The sequence below is a fragment of the Sceloporus undulatus genome, chromosome 3 (assembly GCF_019175285.1).
Source record: "Sceloporus undulatus isolate JIND9_A2432 ecotype Alabama chromosome 3, SceUnd_v1.1, whole genome shotgun sequence".
Lineage (NCBI taxonomy): Eukaryota > Metazoa > Chordata > Lepidosauria > Squamata > Phrynosomatidae > Sceloporus > Sceloporus undulatus.
Genome location: NC_056524.1, coordinates 73,207,273 through 73,221,244, shown reverse-complemented (window position 1 = coordinate 73,221,244; position 13,972 = coordinate 73,207,273). Strand labels below are relative to the sequence as shown.

The window sequence follows — 13,972 nt, the reverse complement described above, 5'->3', positions numbered from 1 at the left end:
TCGCTGGCATCTGTGGCTGAGCCACAGATGCCGGCGAAACATCAGGAATACATTTGTCTGGAACATGGCCATAGACCCAAAACCCCACATTAAACTATGCATGCCAGCCATGAAAGCCCTTCACATTCTAGTCTATCATCCATGAAGCAGCAGACAGAGAGGAGACAAGCTCCCTGTGCTCTGAGATGGTCAACTGTTTATTCACTGATGCCTTTATTGGCCAACCAAAATGCACAAAATACTTGTTGCAAGCTTTCGAAGCTCCATGGGCTTCTTATTCAGGCAAACAAACCTTTGCTGAGCACCTGTAATTCTACTGCCGTGAGTCTCTTTTTAGACAAACGAACTACTATTTTCCTTCTCTGGGAGCGTCTGGAGGCTGGTGAATGCTTCACAATTCCTTTCTTGTGACCGGACGTCATAAAACAACTCCTGGAGTTGGCTTTTGCTCCCATGAAAGAACATTGTGGCGGTGTTGTAGATTCATTGCTCTGTAGTTGTCAGATCCCATTCCGATTCTCCCTCATTGATGGTGTCATGTGTGAGGAAAGGCACCTTCTTCGTTTTTTAAATATAATCATAATATAAACCCTGTTTTGTCTGTAGTCCTTCTCATCTCTAAGGAATTTTTTTTATTTAAACAATTCAAGATTCTTGTTTTCAGTCTTCTTTTAAGAATTGTTTTAAGTTTGTTTCCAAGCCTGCTAGTTTTCCTTCAGTGTACCTGTCATTCTGTTGTCTAATAGTTTCTACTTTTTATAACCTTGATAAGTTCTACAAAGATATTTGTATATCATAATTTGCTGAGTGTTGTCCTATCTTTAAGTATATTTGTATTTGTTTTCAGCTACTGAAGAAGGCCTGGTGTGGCCAAAACACGCTTGGCTTTTTAAACATTGAATAAACACTGAATAAAAGTTGACCATCTTAGAACACATGGAGTTTGTTTCCTTTCTGTTTGCTGCTGGACCTTGTCAGAGGTCTTACTGAAATCAAGATATGCTATGTCCACAATGTTTCCCTTCATCTAGCAAACTGGTAATTTTATATACATATAAAAAAGGAGATCTGACTATTCTGGCATGAGTTGTTTCTCTGAAACTCATGTTGACTTTTTGTGATTATGGCATTGCCTTCTAGATGTTCATAGATTCTCTGTGTAATGATCTGCTCCAGAATCTTTCCTAGTACTGATGTCAGACTAACTGGACGATAACTGTTGGGATCTTCTTTTTTACCCCTTTTGAAGATGGGGACAACGTTTGCCCTCCTCCAGTCTGCTGGGACTTCTCTTTTTCTCCAGTTCTCAAAGATTATTGCCAATGGCTCTGATATTACATTTGCCAGTTCTTTTAATACAATTGGATGTAGTCCATCTGGTTCCAGAGACTTAAATTCATTAACCAGATATTCCTGTACTACCTCTTTATTCTGTGCTTCATTTTCCCTATTGTGTCCTCTGCTCTATTTTCTTCAGTTTCAGCACCCTTTTCCTTTTGTGAAAAGACCGAGGTAAAGAAGATATTAAGTAGTTCTGCCTTTTCTCTGCCCCGTTAGCATTTCTCCATCTTCTCCATGCAGTGGCCCTACCATTTACTTGTTTTTCATTTTGCTACAGATATAACCAAAAAAAAAGCCCCTTCTTACTATTCTTAACCTCTCTAGCAAGCCTGAGCTCATTCTGTAATTTAGTTTTTCTGACTTTCACTCTACATGAGCTATTAGTTTGAATTCTTCTTTGGTGATTTCCCCTTGTCCATTTGTGTGCATGTCCTTTTTAAGTCTTAGCTCAGTTGAAAGTTCTTTAGTTTCTTGAGACACCTCCCATTTCCCCTCCTCATTGGAATAGCTTGAAATTGTGCCATCAGAATCTCCCTTTTGAGAAACGCCCATCCATCCTGTACTCCTTTTTCTTTTAGTATTCCTGACCCCAGGATCACTCTCAGTATTTCCCTAAGTTTACTGAAATCAACTCTCCTAAAGTCTAGAATGTGTGTCTGACTATGCCAGGTTTCTCCTTTCCACTATATAACAAACTCCAGGAGAACATGATTACTCCCACCTAAGGATTCCACCATTTGTACCCCATTTACCAGTCATCCTTGCTAGTTAGGTTCAGATCTAAAACAGCTGATCCTCTTGTTGCCTCTTCCACCTTCTGGACAAGGAAATTGTCTTCAAGGCAAGTGGGAAATTCATTGGACCTTAAATTTTTGGCTATTTGACTTCCAACAAATATCAGGATATTTAAAATCCCCATTGTTACATTTCTCCCTTCTGAAAGTGTGGTCATCTATTCAAGGACGCATTATCCAAGTCCTCAGTCTGGTTTAGGAATCTGTACTAGCTCCCCACAATGACATCACTGTTGTTTCTTTCTCCCCTTAATTTTTACCCAGGTGTTTTCAACCTGGCTTCCAGGATCTCTTTACAGGAGTAAACATTCTTGACATATAATGCTACACCTCATTTCCTGTTTGATTTGTTTCTCTGAAACGGTTATGCCCCTATATTACTACATTCAGTTTCAGTGATGTTTATTATATTATATTTGCTTTGCTATGTTAAGTGTTCATGTTTGTCTCTATAACATTTGGTCTATTATTTCCAGTACTCGATAAATTCCTGCCTTAAAGAATAATGTCTCCCTCCCCCACATATAACCCTCCTGATCAGATTTTTAAGACAATTATTTAAAATGTTCCTATCAACTGCTGTGAAGTGTAATTCATCCCTTGCTAGAAGTCCATCTGCATGAAACCGTGCACCATGGTCCAAAATGTCCGACTGTTCCTGGTGGCACCATCTGCGGTGCCAGTTGTTCACCTCCACTATTTTTCTCTCCCTTCCTGGGCTGTGCACTTCAACTAACAGAAGAGATGAAATGACAACCTGTGCATCCAAGTTCTTCAGTTTCCTACCCAGAGCCTAAAAATCACTAATGATATCCTGAAAGCTATGCCTTGCAGTGTCATTAGTTCCCACATGGACTAAAAGGAAGGGGTAACAGTCAGTGGACTTGAAAGTCTTGCCAGCTTCTCTGTTACAGCATGGATTATTTGCCCCAGGAAGACAACACACCTCTTGAGCTATCTAGTCGGACCTGCAAACCACTGATTTGGTGCCCCTCGGCAGGGAGTTCCTTACCACCACCACACACCTCCTTCAAAAACTGGCAGAGGCCATTTTATGTGCTGAATCTTCCAAGGTCTCTTACAAATTCCCTGGGGACTGGCACTGCTGCTCTTTTTGCTGTTCCTCATCATGAAGAAGAAATAAGGTTAATCCACACTGAAATCTGCCTTAGGTCCCGTGCTAGGAGGTGGGATATAAATTTTACAGATAAAATTATTGCCCAGAAATCTCAAAATCAAGTAACATATACACAAAGGCTGGATATCAGGAGACCTGCAAGCAATTTGTTTAAAATACTCAAGATTTTTATTCACTTTATCACTAGTTTGTTTTTTAATTGACATTTTATTCCCCAAGTTTCATGGCACCACTTTAAATCAGAAATAAAACTGGGTAATAGTGTTTGAGATATCATTTCTTTCCCACTTGCTTTTCTACATTTAATCCTCTGTGGAGTGTAAAAGGATATTACAGAACAGCAAGTAGGAAACTCCAGAAATGTCACATTAAAGTCCAACCATTTTCATAAGAGGAGCTAATTTTTCCAGTCACAAATAAATCTGTGAAATTCACAAAAATTATACTCCTTTAAATCATTTGATAGTATTTACAAGCTTGAGACATATTTATAAATAGTATTTGTAATTTTTTGAGATAGACATATTGCAAATTGAATCAATTATTTACAAGTTTCACCCCAAAACCAATCCCCTTCCCTTCTATACAGAAGTATCTCATCAAATGACAACTGGACTATGTGTGTTGTATTTTACTGAAGTCCATAATTTCAATATAAATATGAAAATGTTATGGTGCTCTAAAACCAGTCCAGGGAAAACCTATTAACAGCAATTCATAATGAAACCCTATCTTGCTTTTAAAGTGTTTTCACAGGAAATCAATTTGTTCACTATATTCAAAATGTACTTTTAGTTTCAAATGTTTGTTCATAATTTTTAATACAGAAAGACTATCTCCAGTTTAGATAAATTCTAAAGTTTAAATGTATACAGACAGACACTGTGTGGTCTATTAATTCTTACAAGTGAAAAAACAAGTAAATTATACTGAAAACAGATTTGAGGTCCTGCACGTATTTTTACTAAGTAAATTACAGCAAATTAAGACGAAAAACAATCAGCCAACCTCCAGTAGTGACTTTATGAGCAATGAGTAAAAGAATACAGAAATCTAATTGCAAATTTCTTATCTGGGAAGAAAACTGAACTTTTTGTTTTCAAGTACTGTATTCAAATTTCAAACTCAAGATACTGAAAATATTATCGGAAACATGTAACTTGCCTTGCTGCCCCTAAAAATAGACTTCATTTGCTCTTTAAAATAATCAAGATTTAACAGAGATGCACAATGTTGGAATGCAAACATCACACAAGAATACTACTCTGAAAGATTTGTATTGTTTCTTATTGTCTCCTGGAATATTAAAAACCTATGGAAACCATCACAGATTCTCATTCCTACAAAGCTTGTTCGTAAGAGGGAGTGTGCTGAGATGGTGCTCACAGAATGGCTACATATGTTGCAGGAAGAAAATAATTGTGTAAGCCAGTAACAGGCATGAACAGCAGCTAGGATTATAGCAATTAATTTTAGAGAAATGCTTATGTACAAAAATACATAGTTTCTGAGAACTGGAAAAGAGCCTACGCACTCGGTTTATTTACAAGCTTTGACTTTCACACCAATAAAAACACATTTATTTTGTCCTTGATTTGTGAAGCAAATTATACACAGACATTACATCAGTTAGGTTAGTTTAGACTTTTTAAAATAATCATTTATACAGTAAATTTACAACTGAAAAATAATCAGTTGGTATGGTGTAACTGCTGTTTGCTGGACCAGAGGTTATTCAAGAAGGACTTTATTTTCCCCATAATCAGACTGGAAAAGCAGCAAGCAAGGTTCTCTGTAACCCTTGCATTTATCTGCTGCTTCTCAAATTACTCTAGAATAAGGTGCAAATACACGTATGGCTCTGTAGTTCATAATAAGTTAACAGTAGTCAGGAAAGAAACTTTGGTCTTTAAAAAATATAATGAGAAATACTTAATAAAACGCTATTTAGTCAGACTCAACATAGTAACTTGTAATAATTTCTGCATCAGTCTTGTGGGGGTGGGGGAGCTTAGTCCAATGAACCTTTATGCCTATGTGCCACTTCATTACTTGCATCAAGTTAGGTGTGTGTATGCATTTCCCCTCAGTGAGTTTAAGCAATGGCTCTCTATATGGTTTGAATTCAAGGGTGCTAATGGGGTAATAAATCTTATATATCCCAAGGCACAGAAGAAGTTAAGTCTTCAAGAAAATATATATACACACTATTTAAAATCTTGCAGACAGCTGTGGGATTTAGAATCATTCATTCTATTATACAGAGATTTGGAAAGTTACCATGGTCCAGAAAGCCAGACAGACGTGTGACAAAAAAGGCACACACTTTAGTTACCAGCAGCTACACTGCAAGGCTTATACCATACATCAACCTGATATATTCTTTGAACAGAAACTTAATTACTACTCCCAAGGAAATAGCAGTTCTCAAAGCTGCTCAAATTAAAAGAACCAACTGCAGCAAGCATATTTTATTTCAACAGTAGAATGACAGAGGGAGGGGAAAAAACCCAAATTCATTGTACACCAACACCCCAAAGTAGCAATATAAACTAGATGACACAGGCATCACTGTACATTTAAATTGATACAACTGTTTGATGCTTCCAAGGCCAAAAAGGGTTGAGTTGCAGGCCTTGTTTAGCGTTAGAATGTTTCAATGAAGAACAATCAGGTTATGATCCCTTAAAGTGCATTTATGTTCAAGTTTCATGTGCATATCTATACACAGCAAGCAAAAGCTGTCATGTGACATTGACCTCCAGAATATGATCATCCTTGCTGGGAATAACAAGGATCTGCATGCCAGAACTGGAATTGAAAACCTGTCCAGGGGGAAATGATTGAAGCCGGGGCATCGGCAAACCTTTGTGTTCTGCGCTGGCTGCTGAATGTATGCTGCCCCTGCTCTTTAAGCTACTGCTGTCAGCTTGATCATCCATAGTCTTATCCACAGATAGATTATCATTTTCAATCCAGCTATCTGCATAAAAAGAGAAACACCAAATTGTATCCCATGTGCATCTGAAATATTAATTACAATCAGTTTGTTCATTTTTATACCAATTCCAAAAATTAGGCCTCATTGTGTTGTTTATAGCAGAAGTATTTTAAGTGTACTAAAATGTGCTGCAAAGAGAAACTGGGCCAGACAGTTTGTGACATCAGTTCCTGAAGAAGATGCCAACGGCCTGAGAGTCTAGTATGGAAAGCTCCTCTTCCAGAGCTGAAGACGTTGATGTCTCAAAGGGGAGACAAAGAATTAGAAGCACTGAAAAGACAAGGTCAGAGGCAATCCTGCTATTTTAATTGTTATCTTCTTTACAACTGTGTGTGGGGGGAGGCATTTTGCTGAGTACCTTGGTAGAAATACAACTTATGAATGCAGTAAATGTAGTGTTTGGGAAAACCTAATACATACAGATTTTTATGTGCTTAATAGAATTCCCACACATGCTAGAAAACATTAGATCATCACTCAGATACCTGCCCATGGCAGTCTTATAAGCAACAGTAGCATCCAAGAAGTTGTGAATAATGTGTACATCAAGAGAACAGACTCTCTTTCAGTTTTCTCTGGTTGCTTACACTTGGTTCAAGAAACCATGGCATAGTACTCCTGAAATGGCTAAGAATTTAATCCCAAACACTTTTTCTGTTTTGAAGCTTGAGTTTAATGTAGTTCAGCCATGACTTGGATTTAAGTGCTTTTAACACTACTAAAACCTGATGTTTTCCTGACTTGTTCAGCTGGAAAGTCTCACACATTTTAATAGAGTGAGTATACACATAACTACCTAAATAAATTGCTGAAGATATCCATTAATAGTTTGGAATATTAACAGGGTGACCAGACCGCAAAAGAGGACAAGGCAATGTAAAATGTAGGGCATTATTACAAAATAAAAACTAAAAATACTAATATAAATATAAATCCATGCTCAAAATGGAGGACATTCTGGAATTCCTCTTGGTCACAAGGTTGAAATGTAGGATATGTCCTGGGAAAGGAGGACGTCTGGTCAACCTGGATATTAAGTGGAAATATCATATGATGCTATCTTGGAAGTTTCTCATATAATTTTTAAATAAACATATTCTTACCAGCATCAAGCTGCATAGAGTGCACAGAATGATGAGGGAGGTATTTAAATAGTCTAACATCTGGAAAAGGGAGGTATCCAGCAAAGAGTGGCATTACTTCCATGTGTACTTTGTGGGTTGCTTGAATAGCAATTGGCATAGATATTACTCCTGAGCTCTTTCCACAGACTGCCCAGTTGCTGCTGTTGTCTACAACTGGAAAAAGAGTGCAATTAAATTAGATATGTAAAACCATTTTTCAACTACTCATGTACACTGATATATACAACTAAGTATGTGGGCCATCTATTAAAAACTGGGGGGAGGTGTAAGATCCCTTCACAAACCTCACTGGTAATATGTATATTCAAAGGGAACCTATAAGAATTTGATAGCATTAGGTTATTTTCATAACTTGCTCCTGTTATGAAAGAATTTGGTTTCCTTCTTAAAGAAGTATGGTAATGACATGGAAAGAAGGGAAAAGAGCAAGAGAGAGAAAAGAATTCTGATGGAGCAAAGTGGAACAGAATAGAAAGCCAGTTTCAGGAAGTGAAGCAGTGATAGTACCTGGAAGTATGTTACAGTAGATGTGCACCTGACAGATTTTTCAGCTCCTTTAACTGTTGACTAGTAAGCTACAAAAATGAACGTACTTTACTATATGTGGAGGTAAATAAAAAAAACCCACTTAGTTATGTAAAAATACTGGGATTATAATCCTATGTTCATTTTTTGGGGGGATTGCTTCTAAGTATGTATAAAATCAGTCTGTAGAATCTTTAATAATGATCAGCACACAAAAACTGCAACAAACATGATTTCTAATTACATCACTTGAATTTAAATCTGTAATGGTCTGAGATTCCAAAGGAAAAACTGAAGTGGTCTGATGACTGGTACTATGATTGGGAATTAAAAGGCTCAGCAACATGGCCAGATAAACCAAGTCCAGCTGAGCATCCTAAACATAACATCACAAAGCCCAATCAGTATGCTTACCTTCATACATTAGTTTTGTTGTACAGTATCCATCAGATTCTGTTAATGCTTCATCTTTATCTACATCCAGAAGTTCTGAAAGCCGAGTTATCGATACCTCCAATGAGCAGAGTGAGCCTGTTTTACAGTATTCTGCCCCCAATGGGGGGGAAATCTCAGCTTTCACATTATATAATGTCTAGCAGGAACACAATGATATTCACAATCAACATTAATAACATTCAACCTTTTTATACACATTTAAAACTAATAAGGAAAGATAATATATTTCCAAGCAAAGATTTGGCAGAGTAGATGGGAGTCTACCCCTTATATCTTTGCAGACAAATAATATCAAGCTGCCAAAACTAGAAGGGAAATGCTGAAAACAATGGGACCGAACAGACAAGCCAAAATAAAGCTGCTTTGGGTCACTTTGGAGGTATGCTGTTTAAATGATGCATGTGTCCTAAGAGGCCAGAAGCCACACCAAAGCCACACTCCAGTCCTAAGGACTAGAGAACAGCTTTGGCGCAGCTTCTGGCCCCTTAAAATGCATGTGTCGTTTAAACAGCATATCTCCAAAATGACCCGAAGCAGCTTTACTTTGGCCTGTCTGTTCAGGCCCAATGATATATACACCCATCCTGTAGAAACTGCTGATCACTAAACTAATGCCACACATTACCCGCAAGATATCACAGCTACCTCAAAAGACTTTACATAGGCGGGGTACAAACCGCCGCTTTGCGGCGCTTCCCCGCCGCCGCCATTTGCTCCGTGCGGGAGCCGCAGCAGCCAAACCGCGCGACTCCCGCGCGGAGCAAAAAAGAAGCTCCATTTCGGAGCTTCTTCTTGCGGCGCCTCTATGACGCCGCGAGAGGCACCTGGCGCGGACTCGCGACGTCAGGCGCCGTGACACGTCTGGACGCTATGCGTCCAGTACGTAAAGATGGCGGCGCCCATGTAGAAGGTGTGCCGCCATCTTGTACGTATAGGATACGTACTAGGGTTAGGGGGGGTGCGGAAGCACCGCCCCTTCCTAACCCTAGTACGTATCCTATACGTACTATATGGCGGTGTGTATCCCGCCATAGTAACTGCTACAAACTCTCTGTAACATAGAGCGTGTCTTTTTTGGTGCTGATATCTGCCATCAAATCAGCTTTGACTTATGGTAACCATATGAATAAGAGACATCCATGAGCCCCAGTCATACAACAGGTTATTGTCATTATATGGAAATCTATGCTATCACCAGATGATATCAGTAAAGATACGACAAATATTTGTTGAAGTCCTCTGGCAAGTTCTAGATTGATTTGTATCCCAATCAGTAGAGTGGGATGGAGGTATGTAGAGAGAGAACTGTTTACTGCTTTCTAGAATGAAAAGAGGAAACCTGATTTATATGTGTGTGTGTGTGTACACATGCATCACACTCTAATCTCTGAGCCAGGTGTCGTGTTTGGCCCTTGGAGCTAAAAAGGATGTGCATCTTCACTCTAGGTGCTGCAGTTCCACTTAGAGCTATGTCTCCAACAGAGAATGTTTCAAGGGCTCAGTGTGCCAAGGACATAAACCAGTCCTTACAGTTTCAGTGTTGCATTAAAAAAACATCCTTTCCCTATGCAGATTTTTAATGTGCATTTCTTGAATCTGTCTTTCACTCCATACAACCTTGACCCTGCCTATTCTAGATATTCTATTTCAAGGTACTTATAACTTACAAAAAAGTTTTCCAACTGGAATTCATAAGTGTACGGCTTCAGAGAAAGTGAGTGCTCCTCAGAGGGTGCTGAGCAAAAGCTCATTGAGAAGTGGCACTGCAAGCAGGATGGAAGCTCTTTTGTCCACTTCAATTCCCAGACAAAAAATACTGCTTGCTTGCTGTGGATATGCTGAAAAAGAATTTTAAATAAACATAAGATATGAAATTACTAAATAGAAGAAAAGTTGTTTTATGAAGTTACAGAAACTAGGTTCTTGTCTAGATTCTTACTTCTGCCCTCCTGGATGGGACAGAAGCTGTGATGAATTCAGATTGATTGGGGGGGGGGGGGAGAAGGGGTAACCAAGAATAGCAGCCATTTCATACTGTCAATGAAGGCTATTTGCCTCTTATACTGTTGGGAGTACCAGATAAAAGGTAATAGCTAATTTATACAGTTATATTTACTGACAGACTAAGAATGTAGTTTTTTGATTCTATTCCTACAGAGAATGTGGGCTAGTTATGCCACACCAATCTTTGTGTGTTCTCTCAACTATTCCAGTTCTGATTTTTGACTTTTTTTTTAAAAAAATCATGCTTTTAAGTAGGGGGTGGGTAGACAGCTCATTCTTCCATGAAATGCAGCAACTCCTTCTTGGAGGCTAGATGTCTCACTTGTTTTCAAATTAATGCCAATTTACAGCCCTCATGGCCGCAGGAAAAACGAAATGACCATTTCTACTTGGCTGCATCAGAGGAGGAGACACTGAGATCCCTTCCATCAGCTTGACTGGAACAACCTGCCATTGGACTTGCGCTAGAATGGTCTCCTGCAATTCCACAATCCCACCATTTATTGTGCAAGATTTGGTACTTGAATTTAGCATTTCTCACCCCCCTTTCTTTTTATATTACATCTTTTAGATTAGAAAGTATTATTTTAAATCTACCTGTAATGTGTTGGTAAAATTGTGGTACATTTAACTGTAGTAAATAAAACATTTAAAAGAATTATCTATCTTTCTCTAATGCTCTTCATCTCTGTTCTCAGACCACACATTTCCTCCCTCTTAGTTCCCAGTAAAAAAAATAGAATGCAAATTCCCCAAATTAAGAATTTTGAAAGGATGAGCTGCACAGATTTTAGAGAAGACACAAATGGGCACACGTAAAGCTGCATTTTCAACACATTAATCACACATTTTGTGGTTCTGAATGCATTCTCTGAAGATACCATCCACAGATGCAGGCGAAACATCAGGAATAAACCCTTCTAGAACATTGTCACATAGCCCGAAAACCCCACAAAAAACCATTTTGTTGATTGTATCTGTGTCAATTATAGCAAATTACCATTTGTTCCTGGTAATTTATTTTTACCATTATCTCTTGCTGCAGCTTCTACTTCATTCTCTAGGATTTGGGCTTCATCTTCATATGCTTTTTCATTCCATTCATCATATAATTTTCTTCTCTTTTATGTAGCTCTTCTGTGTATTGCTTCCTTTTTTTAAAAAAATCTTCCTGATCTTGTGGTATGTTCTTCTTCTGGTACTTATATAGACACTTTACAATGTCTTGGGAAATTTTTGCTATTGTTAACTGCCATCAAGTCAACTTTGAGTTATGGTGATCCCATGAATAAGAGACCTCCAAGGCCATGGATTCCTTGATTGTGTCTACTCATTTGGAATGCAGTCTTCCTCCTTTTCTACTGCCTTCTACCTTACCAAGCATTATCATTTTTTTAGTGAGTTATGTCTTCTTGTGATATGGCCTAAGTATGACAGTCTCAGTTTAGTCATCATGGCTTCTAGCAGGAGTTCAGGCTTGATTTTCTCTAGGTCCCATATACAGTCAGCCCTTCTTATACACAGATTTTTTATATATGGATTCAAGCATCCATGGTTTGAAAATGTTCAAAAAAATGTAAATTTCAAATATAAAACCTTGATTTTTCATTTTTTATAAGGGACACCATTTTGCTATGTCATTATATTTAATGAGACTTGAGCATCCACAGATTTTGTTATCCACAGGGGATCTTGGAACCAAACCCCAGCGTATAACAAGGGTCCACTGTATTTGCTCTTTCAGCAGTCCACCAGCACCAGATTTCAAATGAGGTGATTTTCTTCCTATCAGGTTTTTTCACCATTCAGCTTTCACAACCCTACATACAAATGGGAAATACAATGGCATGGACCATCCTAATTTTAATTCAGTGCTACATCTTTACATTTCAGGATCTAGTCTTTTGATTTCTTGAAAGCAGTCTCAATTCTGATTAATGGCTGTAAAATCATGAACTATTTCAATGTCTTCATTGCCTCCTTTAAAGAAATGTAAATCATCTTTAGTCATTACTTTTGTTTTCTTAATTTTTAAATATAAACGTGTCTTAGCACTTTCTCCTTGATTTTTCTCAGCAATCGTTCCAAGTTTTTGCTTCGTTCTGCTAGTAGTATGGTGTCATTTGCATATCTTAAATAGTTAAGTGTTCCTTCTTCCAATTTTCATTCCAACTTCCTCTGTACTCAGGACAGCAGCCTCTTTTCCTAAGTACAGGTTACTAATAAGGACAATCAAATGTTGTCAAAAAATAATAAAATAACAATAAAAATAAAAACAAAAACAAATGTTGTGGCACACCCATTTATTTTAAAGTGATCCATATTTTGATCTATACAATCAAAGGCTTGGAAATAAATCCCTCCAAAAGGAAATCTGTACTTAAGCAGCAGATTTGCAACCATGGAGATTTGAATTAAAAGACTATCCTAAATTAATCTTATTTCTAAAAATACAGTGTGCTGTTATTTTACGCGAGGGATCCGTTCCAGACCCCGCCTTGTAAAACAAAAAACATGTAAGCACAAGCCCCATTACAAGTAATGGGGTTGTGCTCACAGCAGCGCACACGCTCCATGGGTACATTCACCATTGTTTCTTCCGGCAGACTGTATTCTTCAGAATCCCATTCCCATGCTACCCTGAAACAGTCAAAAAGCACCTGAAATTCCACAAGGAAGTGCAAGCAAACAGTGAGCAATATCTCTATGCATGTGAAAAAACGCCTTAGATCCTCTTGGGATCTTACCCCTTCTTTCCCTCCAAAAAATCAGGAACACGACACTATTAATGAAGTTTTCAAGACCAGACTTCCTTCTCTGCTTGCTCTCTTACAAAAGTCATACACCATCATGCTGCAATTTTCTGAAATAAAGAAGTTGTTAATAACCCTGTTTTACTGATGAATGAGTAGTGTTGAATTGCAGTTCATATTTCCTGTCCTAGAAAGTTAGAAAGAACAGAATGATGAAATAATAAATATGAAGTTTACCTGTTCAGTCCTGGAATTTAGAGGTTCAAGACTTAAATCTGTGCAAATTCCAGAACTTTTGAGATTACTATCAGATAACTGAAAAGAGATTTCTGACATGTTCTGCACACAAATCTGTATGTATTTCCTAAAATAAAAAGTGAAAAACAACATTTTGATACTTCATGAAGTACTATAATGAACATTTTATCCTGTCTATGACCACAATGTCTGTCTTATATTTTAATGCTAGATTCTCATTGAAAGGTGAAAGAAAAATACTACACCATATAATTGACAGTGGTATCCTATACATCTCTACTCAGAAGTAAATTCCACTGAATTAAAAAAGATTTACTTCTGGGCAAGTATAACGATTTCTACTTGAACCAGAAAACAAAGGAAAGCATAGGTCAATTTTAGATGAAGAGATGTTTTCAAACTCTTGGCCCTTCTGTATTTTGTTAAAATATAACTGTGATGAGAAAATGGGAAAGAGACCTTGAGGAGTTTACCTTTTGCCTGCTGATAATATGGAATGCTTGGCCTTAAAGGGTATACTGAATGTAAGAGCAATAATGGTGGAGTAAATTGACCAA

At 37.8% G+C, this 13,972-nt stretch overlaps 1 protein-coding gene across 1 annotated transcript in view; it reads right to left on the bottom strand.

The window, feature by feature from the left end:
• Positions 1-3,418: 3,418 nt before the first annotated feature.
• TRAPPC10 (trafficking protein particle complex subunit 10) overlaps positions 3,419-13,972 on the bottom strand; it is a 28,251-nt gene continuing 17,697 nt past the window's right edge. Inside the window, 6 exon segments of the mRNA XM_042457593.1 lie at positions 3,419-6,256; positions 7,378-7,572; positions 8,359-8,536; positions 10,068-10,238; positions 13,395-13,521; positions 13,889-13,972. The exon segment at positions 13,889-13,972 is cut by the window's right edge and continues 8 nt beyond it. Coding sequence (XP_042313527.1) covers positions 6,018-6,256; positions 7,378-7,572; positions 8,359-8,536; positions 10,068-10,238; positions 13,395-13,521; positions 13,889-13,972 — 994 coding nt within the window. The 3' untranslated portion in view covers positions 3,419-6,017.